This window comes from Limanda limanda, chromosome 7, assembly GCF_963576545.1.
Source record: "Limanda limanda chromosome 7, fLimLim1.1, whole genome shotgun sequence".
NCBI classification, from domain to species: Eukaryota; Metazoa; Chordata; class Actinopteri; order Pleuronectiformes; family Pleuronectidae; genus Limanda; species Limanda limanda.
The window spans coordinates 4,696,839-4,714,937 of record NC_083642.1 but is presented as its reverse complement, the minus strand read 5'-3'; the positions used below and the strand labels follow the sequence as shown (position 1 = coordinate 4,714,937).

At 43.3% G+C, this 18,099-nt stretch overlaps 3 protein-coding genes across 3 annotated transcripts; 1 reads left to right on the top strand and 2 right to left on the bottom strand.

The window, feature by feature from the left end:
* Positions 1-140: 140 nt before the first annotated feature.
* bin2a (bridging integrator 2a) lies at positions 141-3,084 on the bottom strand. Its single transcript, XM_061075525.1, has 12 exons — positions 3,001-3,084; positions 2,848-2,928; positions 2,631-2,685; positions 2,456-2,550; positions 2,222-2,317; positions 1,933-2,040; positions 1,740-1,825; positions 1,575-1,650; positions 1,393-1,475; positions 462-1,119; positions 279-354; positions 141-191 (listed from the first exon to the last, which is right to left on the bottom strand). Exons 1-11 carry the CDS (start codon positions 3,082-3,084, stop codon positions 301-303), a joined length of 1,476 nt encoding a protein of 491 aa, XP_060931508.1. The 3' UTR covers positions 141-191; positions 279-300.
* Positions 3,085-4,185: 1,101 nt separating this feature from the next.
* On the top strand, positions 4,186-7,221 carry si:ch211-210c8.6 (uncharacterized). The gene is made up of 5 exons (XM_061074954.1): positions 4,186-4,350; positions 5,433-5,538; positions 5,787-5,893; positions 6,551-6,723; positions 6,794-7,221. Exons 1-5 carry the CDS (start codon positions 4,194-4,196, stop codon positions 7,070-7,072), a joined length of 822 nt encoding a protein of 273 aa, XP_060930937.1. The 5' UTR covers positions 4,186-4,193; the 3' UTR covers positions 7,073-7,221.
* Positions 7,222-9,629: 2,408 nt separating this feature from the next.
* Positions 9,630-17,715, bottom strand: racgap1 (Rac GTPase activating protein 1). The gene is given in 17 exon segments (XM_061075329.1): positions 9,630-9,757; positions 10,233-10,332; positions 10,418-10,553; positions 11,637-11,769; positions 12,124-12,229; positions 12,513-12,711; positions 13,435-13,530; positions 13,621-13,785; positions 14,074-14,158; positions 14,604-14,788; positions 15,013-15,090; positions 15,183-15,236; positions 15,349-15,418; positions 16,149-16,291; positions 16,379-16,581; positions 16,680-16,785; positions 17,670-17,715. Coding segments are annotated over 16 exon segments (1,914 nt in total). The 5' UTR covers positions 16,765-16,785; positions 17,670-17,715; the 3' UTR covers positions 9,630-9,681.
* Positions 17,716-18,099: the final 384 nt, after the last annotated feature.

Here is an 18,099-nt window from a genome sequence, read left to right as displayed (position 1 = left end):
ATTCTTTTAAGGGTGATTACAGTAAAACCAAATGTATTCACAACTGATTTCAATAAAAGATAAATAAAAAAACTAAAAGCTACAAGTTTTGCACAGAACATCAGTCATGACGCTCGTTGGACGTTTCAGTGCAGCTGCCTCCACATTTCTCCTCTCGTGCAGCTGTTGACTTTGAGCTCCTTTGTGCTTTCCTGTTCAGGCAAACACAGAGTTATGAAAAAAACAAACTCAGAAAAACATAGAATATGAGAGACTGTTCGAGGGAAAAACACACAAACCTCATTTCAAAGTGTGGAACGTCTAAACCTCTGTGCTTTTGGGATCATGGGACGTCTGTGTATCTGCAGCAGCGTCCTGGATACAACACAGAAAAGGAAAACAGAAGAGTCATTACACAAAACAATGGTAAGTTCATAGAAGCCTGCAGCACCAGGCAGCTGTGTGCTAATCCAGTGACAGACCTTGTGAGGAGAGCCCAGGTCCTTGGGGTCCGAGTTGAGTCCAGAAACTTCCCGGTTCTCCAGTCCATTTGATTTCAGAGCGCTGAGGGTCACCGGGCTGTCTTCTCTCTCTTCGATGTGCAGCGGGCCGTTGTCAGCCGCCGACAGCTGCAGCTCCAGGCTCTCAGAATCACAGGAGTGGTTCAGTTCCGAGCTGCTGTCACTCGCCGGAGCTTCCTCACCCTTTCCTTTAACCTCAGATTCTGCAGGAGGCTCCAGCTCAGACTTGACTTCTCCCTCTCCCTTCTCCTTCTCCTCTGGATGGCTGTCTTCTCCTGACTTCTGTTCCTTTGCAGGAGACGTCTGGCTCTCACTGAGGCTTGATCCCAGGTCCAGGTCCTCGGACTCCTCAGGGTCAGGGCTTTCCAGAGATGACAGTTGTGGGTTGACAGTGAGGAGGCTGCTCTCTCTGGACAGGGTGCTGCCCTCTCTGGACAGGGTGCTGCCCTCTCTGGACAGGGTGCTTCCCTCTCTGGTCAAAGTGCTGCGGCGAGGTTTGTCCGGGGACCTGAGTGCAAACTTCTGCCCAGGCTTAGGAGTGTAGCTCTTGTGAAACTCAGAGAAACTGGCTTTCCAGGCCTTCGGGGACATCAGGGTCCGTCTCCTCAAGGAGCCGTAACTGCAACATTTAGACGTATAATATCAGAATAAAGGATGTTCTAAAAATGAAAGTTAAGGATTCTAAAGAAATCAGGTCAGTGAGGAACATAGAAAAAGAAAATAAAGAAAATGTTGGAGCTTCGACCGATTGACCTCAAAACATCTGGATCAGTGACATCAAATCGGAGAAAAGACATCGGGGGATAATTTACAGTGTTTCCTGATCTTTAAGTACATTTGAGTAAATAGATTTTCCCTTTGATTACTTCACAATTCCAAAGGTTCAACTTACCGCTGGATCCCCTTCACAGCAAACACTTTCTCTGGATGCTGAGCCTGCAGATCCTTTATCACATTCTGCAGATCAATATTGAGCTGAAGGAGGAGACACTTAAAGTCAAGCACTGGCTTTACATCAATAAATAACATGCACACACACTGAGTGTAGCAGCTCCACCAACCAGCTCCACGCACCGTGCTCATTTCCTTATAGAAGATGTCTCGTAAATTTGACACGGCAGAGAAGACAGACACGTAGCATCCGACACGGCTAAAGGAGACAAAACATTGACAGATTATATGAATAATGCTTATGGATCCACACAAATCACATGTTAACAAAAGAACATCCTCTCAGACCTGTCATAGAGCACAGGCATCTCTTCCTTTAGCTCATTGTTGAAGCTCTCATAGACACTTTTGGCATAAATCATCTCCTCCTCTGCCTGCAGGACGGAAAGCTGAATCTCATGTCGTATATATTTCAACAGGTTCAGGTTGAATTACACTGTTAAAAAAAAAAAAATCACATATGTTTCTGATTCTGCACGACCTTGTTTATCTTGACGTCATCCCTCTTCTTTGCAGCCTGCAGCGCCTCCAGGTGGTGACGTGAAGAGTCGTAGTCGACCAGCTTTCTTCCCCTCTTGGCAACTTTCTCCTGCAGGTTTGAGAAACACAGACGATTCAGATGTATTGTGTGTGTGTGTGTGTGTGTGTGTCTTTGTGCACGTCCTCTGTGTGAACCACTCTGTTGGTTTTTGTGTGGCTGCTCTCAGCACTTCAGTCTGTCTGTTTATTTAATTATGTTTGCTTTGCTCACTCAGTTCCTCTTGCCTTACCTTGACATCTGGGAACTGGCCTGCGTAGGACTCCATGGTGCGCACGGCCTGGTCCAGCAGCTTCACCTCGAAGTCGTTCCACAGGAGATCCTCCCCCTTATTAAAAGACATATCGTCAATATCACATTAAATATGTATGAAGGGAGAGGGTGAATGGGAGGTTTTGAACGAATGTACATGTATGAATCCCTTTTGTTCTTGCTGAGCACACGGGGAGAGTCTGTTTTATCTGACCTCTACGATGGAGCCCAGGTCTTCCTCTCCGGCCCAGTCGTTTTCATAGGCGTCGAACAGAGACTGGGAAAGACGCCTCGATGCTTCACGCATGTCTGTGAGAAGCAGAGGAGTTTAGACAAGAGCCGGAGGAGACACAAATCAAAAGGTCTGCATGTGAAACAGCATGTTTCACCTCTGACTGCGTTGATGTAGCTCCTCAGGTCTTTGTGTATCCGGTTCCCATCAGCCTACAAGTAGACAAGAGGATTGAGTGCCTGTGTTTAGATGGTTTACTTTTACAATGTTGACTAAAGGAGGATAAATCATCCAAGTGTTTACAGTCAAACGTGTTGAGGCAGCACTGGTTCCAACCTGTAAATCTTATTTTATTAAGCAGGAGGGATGATTACCTGCTGGTCACTAAACAACTGGTGATATTGTTCAAACTCATCATCTTTGGTCTCCTCAGCTTTTCCCAGCCTTTGCAAAACCTGCAGAAAAGTCACATATGAGTTAACAGTTCAAAATTATCTTTCTCTTGTTCCTCTCACAGACTGCGTTACCTTCTCTTTGCCTCTGCTCAGTCGTCTCTGGACTTTCTTAGCAAAGTCCCCAGAGTTTCCTTTGGGACTCGTGCTGTCGGCCATGTTTCGTCTTGACTGTCTTTATTCCTGATGATGAAGAGAACCAGAGAAATCAGGAAACATTTCAACTCTGACACGTGACACTGGAATTTACAGATCGTGTACAGAAATTCCCTGAGAAACATTTCAACGTTGGGATGTTTGATTATCGTAACAAAATAAGAGGAAATATTACTCACATCACTATAAATATATATTTTTACTATATACCATGCTGTTTCATATTGTGTGTATTATATTATATATACCCTAAAGGAAATGTTATCTCCCTTCAGTTAAATGTAGGATGGATTTTTAGTTTTTCTCAGTAGTTGTTTTGTTCCCATGTGTTTTGTAAAGCAGTTTATAAACTTGATTAGAGCTATACAAATAAAGTTTTACATTACATGTATTTCCCTACATACTTCAGTAGATGGTGTTACTACTGGATTTCCCTCACACAAATATTTGTATGATTAATTGATATAATACAGATTATGTGTATATTATACGTATATAGTACTGTATATATAGTTTACCATGGCATTCAAAATCATTTAGAGGAGTCAAAACAACAAAATGTTTCCAAAGTGATGGAATCTCATTGAGCACAATCACAGAACTGACTTTCCTACAAATTTAAATCAAATCCAAAAATAATTCTGATATATCTCAGAAAATATAATTATGCTAATCTTATATACACATACACTTCCTTTTAGTGTACATGACAGACAGTAATGATAATATAATTATGATACAAAGGCTTGAATATGTTTTTAAACTTCTGACAATACAGTTTTTAAACCAGGATTTTACATTTACCTCCACTTAGATAAATATCAATATTTACTCACCCAATGTTGGGGAATATAAAGCTGTAGAAAATGTAATTACTCAAGTAAAGTACCTGTGGATTACACTGAAGTAGATTACGACAGAAAAAGTATTTGTACTCATGTAGATCCTCCCTGCTCCTCTCTCTCTGCAGCCCACCAGACCTAATCCCTCTGATAACTACAACTCCCAGAGTTCCCTGCGGCGACGCCCCGCCCAGCAGCAGCAATGGCAGCTGTGAACTTTACCCTGACCCTTGTCTTCATGTGTGTGGCTGCTGGAGGAGGAGTGGTTTGATGACAGAGCGGCAGTTCCCTGTGCATCTGGCCGAGCTGCAGCAGCTGATCATGGGCAGCACGTTGGTGAAGTGCGGCCTCACGGACCTGGGCATCCAGTGGACCGGCTGGGCCCTGGCTGCAGCCTTCAGGACCGAGAAGTTCTACGACCTGGCAGGTAAAACCCAGCTTCTCACCTCTGTTCATTCTGAAGTGCGACCATGTGCAGCTGAGACTGGGATTCAACTGGAACCAGTGGTTTAAACTGGACTTTGAGAGAACCAGAACCCACCCAGAGGAGGGAAGCCTGGTCCAGTGTGAGGGGCTGAAGCAGATGTTTTTTAAAAAAGGTGGAAAAGTTTGCAACCAACTCGGGTTTTTGATTCATCATCGTTACAAAAGCAGAGTTATCTAAAGAGGGTTTGTTGTGAAACAGCCTCAGAGCTCCTCCTCCAGCTTAACCACAGCAGGGCCGTGCACAGCAGGCCTGGGAACCACTGAGGGGCCCATTCCAGAACTGGAGAACACCACCAGTCATAATGAAATTCTCGCTTTTGCATTTGGGAAGAACTAAATCAAACTCTGTATTAACCTGAATTAATAAGTTAACAGTTCATTTTGGTAGTTGCATGTTCTTATTTGATTATTCTTGGAGGTTTAACCGTTTATTTCATTATCTTAAATGTCATTTTTCAGCTTTTTATTTGAATTTTGCTCATCTTACTTTCGCTCCATTTCTTGCACATTTAAAAGTTGAATCAATTATTAGAGCAGATACGTGTCAGATTCATTGATAATGAAAACCTAATGATGAGGTGCAGCCCCCTTGTGTTCTCGCTGTTTAACCTTTTTAAAGCTTGTGAGTTTTAATCAGGTCACAGACGCACACGGCGACTTAGACGAGGAACCAATGAGGAAGGAAAAGAGTTTTCAAATTACGGACAAGGTGCCACTGGAGTTAAACGCAGTCATTCATCAAATCATTCCAACAGCGTAGCTTACCTGTCGACACCAGTGACTGAATTCTTTCTAATTTCCCAAATGAATCAACCCTGACACTCGTCCTCCTCTGGCGCTCCACTCCTCCGCTCTGTGCTCCTGCTTTTTCTTACCCTTGAACTTTGGAACCAATTGTCTGCAGTGTCCTGGGTAAAAGATTTATTGAACACGCCTTGCTCTGGGACAAGAGGAACTGTCTGCCATGCCCATGTCCTAACAGGCCGGATGCGTCTTTTTTTTTTTTTTTTGTTGCTGTTGCAGGCTCTGGGACATTTATACTCCTTGCCCACCTGAGTCGGATCTGGGGCGGAGCCAATCACGTCCGTCAGAATGTGCAGACCGGGCTGGTGACGGCGTGGGGACTCAGGTAGGTGATATCCACCCCCAGCGTTAAACACAGTGACACCCCTGCACACCTCAATAAAACTGCAACGGAGGCAAAGCCGAGATTTTATCATCCTGCAGTAAAACTCTCAGAGCTTTGTGTGCGAGTTCAGTCTCCGAGGGTCCTTGGCAAGGTCAGAGGAGGGGCCGATGAATGAGAAGGTCTAAAGTCAGGTTAATGAATAATGGCTCGGTTAATGTGAATGGATGTTAACCACGTTCCTCCTGCAGACTGGGGACATTCCTCTTCATGCGGATCTTGAAGGACGGCCACGATCGCAGATTCAACAATGTCAGAGACAGCCCAGGGACCTTCTTTGTGTACTGGACTATTCAAGGTACCTGGAAGTGGTGTTAAAAAAAAAAAAAAAAATCCTCCCTTTCATTTCCATTGTCCTTGACCATCTCCGCAGCCGCCTGAAGGACGGTGGGCCTCGTATAAATCAATGTCCACTTTCTCTTTCTAAATGCATTTATTCCAGGTGGAAGCCGGTGGTCACGGCACGGGTTCATCCATTCTACTGTAGTTTCATTTGAAAAACATATCAACTCTGCTGCAGATAAAGAGAAAATTAAACTAAAGCGTGTGGATTAAGATTAAGATACATTTATTTGTCCCAAACACATGCACAAGCACACTCATGCAAGGAGGGAAATTGAACTAACCCTAACCATCTGGTGCAGGACACACAGAGCAGTGAGCAGCCATGTACGTCGCCCGGGGAGCAGATGTTGGGGGAGTAAGGTGCCTTGCTCAGGGGCACTAGACAGGGTAGGGAGAATCCTCTTGGATTTTTGGACAGATCAATCCAGGTTCGTCTTTTTGTTGTTTCTCCGTGGAGTCGAACCAGAGACGAACCAGAGACCTTTTCTGCCCATAGTCCAAGTTTCTGCCACTAGTCCACCGCCTCATAGCCAGAATTAAATGAATGACGTTAATGAAAGTATTGAGTGCAGCCTGGTCCTGGTAGATGATTCATCTGTCCCTGTTTCAGCCCTGTGGGTGTTCATGACCCTGCTGCCGACCCTCATGCTGAACAGCGAGAAGCGGGACGAGCCTCTGGGAACACGAGACTACATCGGCTGGTCGATCTGGGGCCTCGGCTTCGCTGCGGAGGCTATAGCCGACCAGCAGAAACTGCTTTTCAAGCGTGACCCGGATAACGCAGTAAGTTTAAAGACCTCATGATGTGCGGCTGTTAAAATGTCTCATTCACTGACCCGTGTGCTGCCTCCAGGGGAAGTTCATCCAGAGCGGACTGTGGGCCTACAGCCGACACCCCAACTACTTTGGAGAGATCCTGCAGTGGTCGGGTCTGTGGCTCTCGGCCTCGTCGGTGATGCAGGGGCCGCAGTACCTGAGCGTGGTGTCGCCTCTCTTCGTCTGGTTCCTGCTCCGGCACGTCAGCGGGATCCCCATCCTGGAGAAGCAGGCCCTGAGGAAGTGGGGGTCCGACCCAGTGTTCATGAACTACATCCAGAACACTCCTCTCCTCTGGCCCTGGCCGAGGTTCTGATGTAGAGGTCAACAGTTGCCTCACACACGCAAAACACTCGACATCTTAAAGTGCCCAAAACTAAACTAAGAGTATTTTTGAATTGGGTGTTGTTGTAAAGTATTTGCCACTTTATAGTTATTCTGTCAAATAAATGAGTCATTCCATGATTAACTTGTGGTGTCAGTTTTATTGTTGGGGGTTTAATCCCTAAATTTACAAGTTGAATATCTTTTAAAGAAAAGTGAAGTTTGTGAAAGTTGTTAGAATCACACTTTACGAGTCGAGGTGTGAATGGGTTTTAAAAAGTGGTTTGAAAGGGGAGTGAAGACTTCAATTAGTTTCAAAGTATCAAAGACATAAGCAAGTAACACAGAATACTTAAGTGTAAGAAATATAATAAAATATATAGAAAAGTATGAATTTGATAAACTAGTATATAAAGTGCAAAGACAGGAAGAAATCTATGCATATGTTCAGTGAATGGTTTGAACATTAACTGTTATATTATTATATTGCAGTAAGAGATGAAGTGCAGTCCATAATAACTGGTGAAAGCACCGGGAGCAGAGCTGGTTGTCTCACCGCTGCAGGAGGGAACGAGCGTCTGATCTGGGACGAATCCTTTTCACCCAGTGAATGCAAATGCCTCCTGGGCCACACACACACTTTGTGAAGAACCATCTACTCGGCTGACGTCTCTGACCCACTACTTTGTATTTGTATACGTTTCAGTGACCATACACTAAGATTTGTGTGCTCATTGCCACAATATCAAAACTGACCTGCACATTTCAATTTTTTTTCCATATGTAAACACACTAGGATAAAACATCGCTCGGACTTTGTGACCTCAGATAAATGATTATTTACATATAGAGCAGGGAAGTGAGATCGGATCACATGTGGTCAGACAGCTTTAAACGTGTGGTGGAAACACTTGTGATCAGATCTCTCAGGACGTGTGTTTATAAAAGAATTTAAAGATCTAGTTTCCTTTGACAACTTACCTCTATATCTACAACTGTGCGATTTGAAGTATATATATATATATATATATATATATATATATACACAGGGTTCATACACATTTTGACCAATGGATTTCCATGACTTTTCAATAACTTTAAACCAAATTTCCATGACCGAACATTTTGTGAAATCTCGATGTATACATGAAAAAGTGACAAAATGTAGTATTCAAACTAACAATGAGAATTCCAAGGCATACAGTATACCTTAAATGACACAAACCCAAGTATGCCTGCCTATATTTTGAGCGTATTTCTTTAAAAGCATATGAATTATTTAAAACTCAGCGTAAATGAACCAGGGAGGGGCATTCGATTAAATTATATCACCATCGATCGTCTATTAATTATGCCCATCCCTAAAATGAACGACATGAAAATATGAATATAACAAATTTCCATGACTTTTCCAAAACTTTTGGGAGATTATTTTTTTCCAGGACTGGAAAAACACATTTTAAAATTCCATGACTTTTCCAGGTTTTCCATGACCGTACAAACCGTGTATATATATATATATCACAAACATGCCTCACTCTACAGAACCTTGACGTTTGTGTGAAGCATGTGAATCTCCTGCCGACTCAGAGCAGTAAGACTCAAAAAGGTTCGGAAACAACACAGAGACTCCAACAGAAAGACCAGTAGACATTTGTGTAAATGTTATAAATGTATTTTATAAGCAAACATGAATTTTAAAGAGTCTATTTGAGTACAAAATCTGTGCTGGTAGTTAATCCAATAATGCCACAGTAATTTAACTGGCTAATCTTACAAAGTAATGGCCTTTTTACACTGAATATTTCATAAGAAACCTCCCATGGTACAAACATTACACAGAGCTTTGAATATCAGGAGCTAAAGGACCTGACAGAGTTTACAGCTGGAGACAAACAAGTGAACAATGTACCTGATGTTCACCAGCAGGGCAAGTTCCACTGTAAAACTGAATAACAGCAACTTCTTTTACTTTCTCCCCTAATTGGAAAGGACGAGCAAGATATTCCCACTCAGCTCTTTTAGTGTTTGTACTTAAATTACGAATATTTACAGTACAAATTACTGGGAGGAGGGCGGGGGGGGTTGAAGACAACTAAAACTGGAAAGATACAAAAATAAAATACAAACATCAAAATGAACAAACCTAGAATGAAATGCCTACAAATGAGCTCTTCAACCTCTGAGTGACACATGAGCCGAAGAGCTCAAGAGAAATGATTTAGGTTTGAGAAGCACGTCACAAAACAAAGCTGCAGGTACAGTACACATCATCTATGAGCACACCTCTTAAGAAGAGCAAATATATATATATATATAGAACATCCACATGCGTGAAGGTGGGACATGAGAAAGTCACGTTAAACATTTTGCAAAAGCATTCTCTAAAGTCACAAGTGTGCATAGATGGGAAAAGCTCCTATTTTGTAAAAAAAAACATGTAAAATCCTGAAAATACTCTTAACATTGCGAACCTTTAGAAATGATTAGAAGTATAAAGAGGAAGACTAACATGGAGGCAATGAGAGCTGTTAATAAAGCAGTACCTGGCTACGAGTTATTCAATATTGCTGAATGAATAAAAGGTTTTATGTAGCCGCTCTATTTGAGGAGCGGCGATGCGAAGAACTTTCCTTGGCGCCCGATTGCAACCGCCGACTTGCTCTTGCTCCCAAATCTGCAACGAGGAGAGAACATTTCAACATTTAATGATTGATTATATTTACATCCAGATATATTCCAACCTTTTTCTGAACCAGTTTAATAGAATAATGTATTTCTGTCTACGTGTTACAGGGCATAGTTTGATAGGACTCCTTGTATCAAACTGAAACCGATCAATTTACGATGCTGCCATAAACCACAGCTCCTCTTATCTTTCCATCTCGTTTACACCCATGGAATTCATCGACATCATAACTGTCGTATGTCACAAAATGCTGTGAAACTCAAAAGGACTATATACTGTGATTCAGACGTATACATGACGACATAATGCTACTGAGGTCAGAATACTCCACTTCTTAATTTACTTATTTCTTAGAAGTACTCAGTAGTACATGGCAGTCATTCTGAAGTCAGTTAATCATTAGATCATTGATTGTAGAAACAGCGTTGAAGCCAAGCAGGGGGGGGACTCTACTGGTGTTTACCTGGGAGTCAGAGAGGACTTCATGCGCTGGGACAAGGAGCTGGTGGACGGGGTTTTGTTGAGCTGGTGCTCCGGCGTGGTCAGAGGTCCCAGCATGCTCACTGTAAACAGCAAATACATCAGGATGAGATCACAGCTTCCAAATAACAGCGTCCACACTCGTACCAATGCTGAGGGACAACACACATAAAGGTTTACCTCTCTCGGGGGTGTAGCAGTTTGCATTCTCGATGATCAGGTGGTCCAAGTTCGGATGCTCGTTGCCCACGTTCACAAAGGGGGCCCAGTATTCCACCGGCAGAGTCAACAGCCGCTCCACGACCTGGACGGGAAGGGATGCGTGGGAAAAATAAGGATCAGTGTTATTTCAGCGTGTTGCCTCATCCTCTTTCAAAAAGGGCTTCACTGGTGAGGAAGATGCCTCCAGCCAGACGGAGAGGAATTACACATAAAAGAAAAACTGTGAATTGTGGTGATTATATAGATTACAGACTTTTGGTGGTCTCTAAATGTGGGAGTTCAGTCTCAATCCAAATGTTTCTGCTACTTATTGTGATCAACACATTTATTTTAAATATTAAAACCTCACATCTATTTTTTAGACCCGTTTGCCTCGTGATTAACTTGTGGAGTAAAAGAAAATTAAATATAATTTCTTAGATTGTCAGGTTACGATCCATCTCTTTTAGTTTGAATTCAGTCCTGTGCTTGGATGCAGATTGAGTCCACGAGCACAAGCTACTCAGGAAACGGTCATTAATGCAATCAAGTGTTACTGCTTGAAATCTAATCTCATATCAGCTGCTCTGTTTGCATTAGTTTGTTCAAATAAAAAGAAAACATCGGCTGGATTTTACTGATTCTGAAGCAGACCGAGGAAATAAATCAGAAAACCCAGCAGCTCACCCTCATTTCAATACAGTCATTATGGGCTACACAGGGCAAAGCTATGGTAATGATGCCAGCCATGGTAACTAGCCACTGGCCACTATGAGGTCCAGCTTAGTGTGCTGTGCTTGAGGCTGCAAGTTCAAAAAACACATTTCTTTTCTCCAAATGAAGAATCTCTTGTGAATTCTCCGACACGAACAGGAAACCCAACGAGCCCTGCAGGCAGCTGGTTGGTTCTTTTAATTGTCGTCCCTCATGTGTAGTGTGACTTTATTCATTTGTGCTTCTGGTTGTGTGTCTGGAGCCATTTTAATGGGCTTTGCATCAACGTAATGAGAACATGAACAAACAGGGTCGGGGAAACCAGCAAAGCATTCGTTTGGGTCTGAGAAACTGCTGCTCGAGCCAAAGGCAGCGACTGTCCTATTAATAACCTTTAGAATTTTCTAGATACTATTTTGTACGAGTAACACCTAAAGAAACATTATACACGAGACATGTTGGTGTGACCTACCCTGGGCTGGCGCTTCGTGTCCTGCAGGATTGTCATTGGATCTGGATTGGCAACAGCATGACCCACGATAGTTGGTCCAAAAACTCGAGCCAGGTTACTGACGTCCATCTTAGTGTCCAGACTGTCAGCGACTCTGGAAGGTTTTTAATAAAATCAAACATGTCTATTAAATGAAATCAAATGGCCACAACGACTTAAGGTTAATACAGATACATTAATTTTAAAGTTTCTCAGTCCATTTAGATACAAGTGAGCTGTTAATAAAACTTTTATGACATTTTTACCAATAGCAATTAAACAAATCTACTTAGAAGCTTCAGATAAATCAAAGTGCGTTGACAGGGCGACTAGAGCATTAAACGAATCAGCAAATCCAAACCTGCTACAAATTCAAAGCCGGCTGAAAGTTTTCTAACCGGCTGCACTGAGACATTCGTAGATTAGTTCACTGTTTTCATGTGTTATTCAGAGGAGAGAAGCTGCCAACCTCTGAAGGTGAAGGGCTAAGAAAGCCAGCGTGTCTCTGTTGGGCATTGGCAGGTCGCTAATGGTTTGGTACATCAGAGCGATGCTGTTGTCGTCATCGGAAACCTCTGAGGAAGAAAAGAGAGAAGTGTTCTGTCAGCAGAGGACAAGAAACTGGAGGTTGTGGATTCAACAACTTGAAAAAAGAAGTTTTTTTTGCCATTCGTTATGAACAAGAGAGGAACACTTATGAAACCTGAGTTGAATGAGTCTGTCGGGTACAGTTCCGTTGTCCATTCACGAGTTACACAAAAGCTGCAGTTATTTATAAACAGCTTTTACTTTGTGTACCAGTGCTTTTGCCCGAGGACCACCATCGTTTCTAACACACACACACACACACACACGTACCGGCTGCCTCCATGAAGGTGCGGTTCAGGCGGAAGGTGAGGAGAGGCTCCTTCAGGTTCCTCAGGAAGTCCTTGAGGAGGCAGGTGACCACGTGGATGTCGTCCACTTTGCTCAGCACGGGAACGGCTCTGCTGCGGAGGAACTTCTCCTTCAGCTCCTTCACTGTGCGATCGGACCCGGACAGACGGTACAGTCCAGCCTGAGAGGGAAGAAATACGATTATGTACTTTTCATTTTCCTGACTGAACTTAACCCCAAACTATGGCTTCTAAAGATGCAAAACTCAGGATAAATCTGCTGGTTATTCTTAAATCTGAGAGAAATACTGTAAAAAACGGCAGTGATAGTTTTCCACAGTAGTTAATTCTCTCCTATCACCACTCAAGAAGCTACAGATATTCAGTTAATTATGAATTATGATTCTGAAAAAAACTCAAAGTCCCCAGAACCTTCGATGCGTTGCTCATCTGGTTTTATTCTATCAGGGCACCAAAATAACAAGATAAGCAAAACAGCTTTGAAGCATCACACATTTTACGGAGACCGAATCGTTTCTATATTCTATTAAATGATTTGTCAGTGGAGCTTAAGCCTATTTACCACATCACTAAACGACGCAAACAACAACATTCGCAAGTCAACATTTGCAGTGTTGCCCATTCACAGGGTGAAAGTGAGAAATCAAGACGGGATGAAAACATAAAACACCAGAAAGACGAGACGAGCAGCACGACGGCTCATCAGATCTGGAGGCTTCCCACAGCCCAATTACAAACTTAATCTCCCAGGAACAGATTGTAAAACCTCAGTCACAGCTCTGTCTCCGTTTATGGGGACCACGTTAAAAAGTAACGACTGGGATGAGAAGCATCGCCGACCTTCAGACCTCTGCGTGTCACCGGGACATGAAAAGGCCACTCACCTCATGCAGGCCTCTCTGCTCGATCTCACTGATGCAGTGGACCACGAGAGGAGGGATCCTGGGCGATGTGCTGGGGACGAAGTCGGCGAGCACGCCCTGGGAACGGAGCAGAAACAGGGTCAAGTGTTGGAACTTTAAAAAGTGAGAAATAAGTCACGGTGGGGAAAACAAAAAGTTCTCACGCACCTCGCCGATCTTGACCGGGGTTCCAGCCAGGGTGGGGATGCATGGCAGGGGGCAGCGCTGGCGGCACTCGGGGTGAGAGACCACCCGGCAGTCGCGGCACTTCAGTGAGATCTTGCCGAACTTGATCCTCTTTCCACACGGCACGCAGGACTCGGGCTTAATGACCTGAGACAGGAGGTAAGAGGCTGGTGAAGATTGTCGACAAACCCCTAAATTACTCCTCTTATTTTTAAAGCCCTGCATAAACAGAGATACTGGTGCCAGAGCTGCTCCGTACAGACAACAATAGATTTCCTTTGGCAGACAAACAATCATTTACAATTCTGGAAACAGATGATTGACAAACCCATTAAATCCGGTGCCAGGTTGGATCATTATTGGCAGAACCATCATTAAACCCTAAAAGTCAGATTCATTCACGCTGCAGTTTCCTCACACACTTGGCACTCTTACAGTTTTGGAGACAAACTCGTGGAGACGGACCCCCCCGGTGCTCTGAGGAGTGCCGGGCGCGTGTCTCTGCTCCACCTCGGGGACGCTCGGCTGTTTGAAGACATCCTCAGACGGGACGGCTTCAGACGCCCACTCCATGGCAGCTGAACAGGAAGAGAAGGCAAAACATTACCTGGGAGTTACAGTCTGCAGTTGAGTCGAATCATTGCTGCTGTATATTCAGATATGTATTAAAAAAATAATGAGCCTTTAGAAATAATACACAAATAAGCATAGTTTGCACAATTTGACTTAAACTGTTCTTTTCAAAATAGCTCCAAAATATATCATGTTGACTTTACTTCAAAATAAAAGCATGTTTACAATGAATTACATCTAAGATCAACAAAATAATGTGGGGCAAGAATTTCCCAATGGAATTTAACTGCAAGAAAGTACAACATGAAAAGGCCCTAAATAGATTTTTCAATTTCGTCTCAAGGACAGAGTTGGATTAATGAGAATAAATCAACTAAATTGAGAAAGCTAACATTAGTTTGGTTATGTATGTATTAAGAAGTGCCCAGGGACACATTTTTCATCATAATAATATCTCACCAGGCCTTCCCCTGCTGCGAGTCCAGTAAGGAAGAGTTTCAATGGTAGAAATGGCCTCAACAGGTCCTCCATCAGCAGGGACAGTCACTGTGGTCGTTGTGACCAGAGTCTCATTTCCCTGTCACAAATAAAAACAATTATAAATACACAAACTGTAAAACGTCACCAAAATACAAAATGTTACACATGTTAAGGAGACATGTGCGTTTAAAGACCAACCAATTAGCTTTAATTATTGAGCATTTGCCATATTTTATCTCCATAGTTTAATCTGTAATAGCATCACATATCTTCAGAGTCATAAAAACTGAATGCTATCCAGACTGGAGCATGGACACCTACCCTCTCTGAAGTTCTGCCTGTTGATCGACTCCGTTTGGAGGCGAGAGGAGGACCATCCACTCGGTTTCTGGAAGAGCGCTGAAATAAAAAAGGAGCAGACATGACGTCAATAAATCTAAATCTGCAGTGAACAGGAAGTCGTGATTCCAAAACCCTGAAACTTAACTTACCCTTTTCTCTCGTTTCTTGAGACGCACCGTCCTCACGTTGGACGAGTCCCAGTCCTGTCACAAATCAAGCACATCTACATCACACTCCAGAATCACAGGAGGTTATTTTCCACTGTCCATCATTTTACTTTAAGTCTAAACAATGCTGAAAAGAAAAGGTACTTACAAGAGAATCGTCCGTTTTGTCATAACTGATATCTGACAAGATGGAGGCGGACTCGTCTATGGTTTTCAGTCTGTAAGAAGAAACACAAATGTGCTCAGTAGTGATTCACACACAAAAATGTATTGCAAAATTGTTTTACACACAACTACATCCTCTTATACGACTTGAACAGAAATGCAGCTGAAAGACAAGAGAGTGATCTGTAAGTGTGACGGACTACATTCATGTGATAGACGGATGGAGATGATGGTAGGAAGTAACATTCCTACTTTGAAGTCGGTTTCTGAATACGACCCTGTCCTGCCTCGGCCTCAGATGTGTCAGATGGTCTCACACGCAAATGAACCCCCCCCCGCAGGCTAAACCACAGGGAATACTGGAGCCTATATGTTTCTAAACCTACCGAAACACCACTGATGCGGCTCGATGATAAAATAACACAGACTCGCTTCATGGCCAGAAACAGGAAGTGAATCCTGTGGGAACTAATACTTTAGCGTAGGAGCCACATCCTTCGGAATGGGTCAGAGTGAAACCACTATACATTCCCAGAAGCAGCTGAGGAAAGTTTTCCTTCCATCCCAGAGCAACTTGAGCTCCAATAGGTGGATCCTTCTCAGGCCAACCTATCCCAGGATGCATTGTGCTTTGGCAACAAGATAAATGGCGTCTGATGCTCTCACTTTTAAATGCAGGTATCAGGCGTTGACTCAAACAACAAAACACATCCCGAACTTTCTCATTGTGTTGAAATGAGCTCTGTTGCTAAGCTCAGCTGCTCTGTATCTGTGAGTTCTTACCTCCGGCTGGTGTTCAGCGTGGCTGAGGCCTGAGGGTTCGGGTTCAGGAAGGCCAGAGCCGAGCGCTGCTCTGCACTCAGCTGGATGCTGTTGCTGGATCCTTCGCTGGTCAGAAGGTCACGGATCAACAGAATTTGACGGTCCTGTGTTATAGAAAAACAAGGAGTGAACACATATATAAGAAACTACAACACACCAGTAAACAGCTGTTCCACTTTGACGCCACATACCAGCTTCTCGCAGTCGGCCTCGGCCTTCTGTCTGCGCCGGATCTCCACATCCACTTGGTTGCGGGCGTGTTTCAGTTTGACCTCCAGGGATCCTCTCTCCGTCTCGGTTTTGGTGAGAATCTCTTTGCAGGACCCCAGATCCCGCTCGGCCCTCTGCCACCGGCGACGGCAGTCATCGAAGTTTTGTGCCATCTGAATGAAGTCTGGGTTCGGTCGGGGGGGAGAGAGAGAGAGAGATGCACAATGTTAAGTGTCAAATGATCGACATTCAAGATGAAACTAACAACCACGGACTACTCACTGGGTTCGATGTTGTCATTGAGGAGGTCCACTTGCGTCCTCAGGTTGTCGTATAAGCTTTGCAGGCTCATCACAGCCGTCTCCATGATGTCTGATAGGTCAGGACCCTGGAAACAGAAGCACTGGAAGATAAATACATCGAAAAACAAGGATTTGTGGGTTTAAATAAAGCCCTGGGCCAGTTTAGAGGTTCACATCTAAGGCATCAGAAACCAGGAGTTATAAAGACACATGTTCAGCAGCTAAAGGAACAAGGAGTCATGTGCAGCAGATGGTTTGACCCCTGACGTCTCTGGGATTACATGAAGATTTAAATCCATAGAGCTGAGACAGATTTAAAGATTTAACTGAAAATACAACAGCAAAAAAACGTGTTTAGCTGTGAATCCTGACCTGCATAGAAGAGTTCCTCATTATAAAACACACAAAAAAGGCATTTAATCAAACCCCTACAATAGAACCAATATCAAAAATAACTAGGAAAGGATTATGACCATTAGAAGAACACAATGTAAAGTAATCTGTATCTTTTTTGGATCATACGGGAGGAGAACACAATCTAACATGAATCAACATCTGGAGACAAGTGCTAACACGTATTGATTTGATTAATTCAGTTTACTGACTTTACATCGAATTAAATTAACAGATGAATAAAACATAAGTAGCATTGGAGCACAGTGAATGTGTGTGAGTGTGTGTGTATGTGGTTGTTTTTCAAACTGAAGACTTCCCTTAATTAAATATTAAGAAATTACCTTCAAGTTCAATGGCGAATAAACTTCTTCTATAAACCAAAATATTTACATATGGTTGATTCTTCACATGTGTTTTCATCAGTTTCTTCACTTTCTGCCCGAAGCTCCAGTTACACACGTTTCATTCACAGAACCACAGACACACAAAGCGGCGGTTGTTAGATGTTAGCTGCCGTTAGCCCGGGTTAACCCGAGTTAAGCAAACAATATCCGGTCTTAATGTGCCATCTTACCCGCTGTGGAGCGACGCAGAAGAAGAAGAAGAAGTTTCCACCTTTTCGTTTCTTTTCTTTTTTAACACACTAACTCGCCGAGTCTCTCTCGTTCTGCTTCCGCCGCCGCCGCTTCCTCCAGCGCGATTTAATTCAAATGGAGCCTCCAGCCTATCAGCGACGAGAGGGACGCCCGCGTCAAGGGAGAAGAGAGGCGACTTCCGGTTGGGACGTTTCAGAATAAAGCCGATCGCGTTGTTTTTGGTCTGGTCGCTCTTTGCGATCAATAACAGACAGAAGCTAGTGAAAGAGATAATTATTTTTATCAGTTTGTAATATATCTACTACAGGAATTTCCATGGGACGCGGATATTCTGTGTTTGTGACATTTAAGAAACAAAAACATGGAGAATCAAGAGAGGCAAACAACAAACTTCCGGTCTAAAACTTT

What these genes read in the sequence shown, in the direction of transcription:
- si:ch211-210c8.6 (XM_061074954.1), top strand. Translation starts at nt 4,194, where the DNA reads ATGACAGAGCGGCAGTTCCCTGTGCATCTGGCCGAGCTGCAGCAGCTG. An exon ending in GTGACGGCGTGGGGACTCAG is followed by an intron (nt 5,539 to 5,786) that starts GTAGGTGATATC and finishes TTCCTCCTGCAG; the next exon opens with ACTGGGGACATTCCTCTTCA. An exon ending in TGTGTACTGGACTATTCAAG is followed by an intron (nt 5,894 to 6,550) that starts GTACCTGGAAGT and finishes TCCCTGTTTCAG; the next exon opens with CCCTGTGGGTGTTCATGACC.
- bin2a (XM_061075525.1), bottom strand. Translation starts at nt 3,084, where the DNA reads ATGGCCGACAGCACGAGTCCCAAAGGAAACTCTGGGGACTTTGCTAAG. An exon ending in GCCAGTTCCCAGATGTCAAG is followed by an intron (nt 2,041 to 2,221) that starts GTAAGGCAAGAG and finishes TCAAACCTGCAG; the next exon opens with GAGAAAGTTGCCAAGAGGGG. An exon ending in GCTGTGAAGGGGATCCAGCG is followed by an intron (nt 1,120 to 1,392) that starts GTAAGTTGAACC and finishes TAAATGTTGCAG; the next exon opens with TTACGGCTCCTTGAGGAGAC.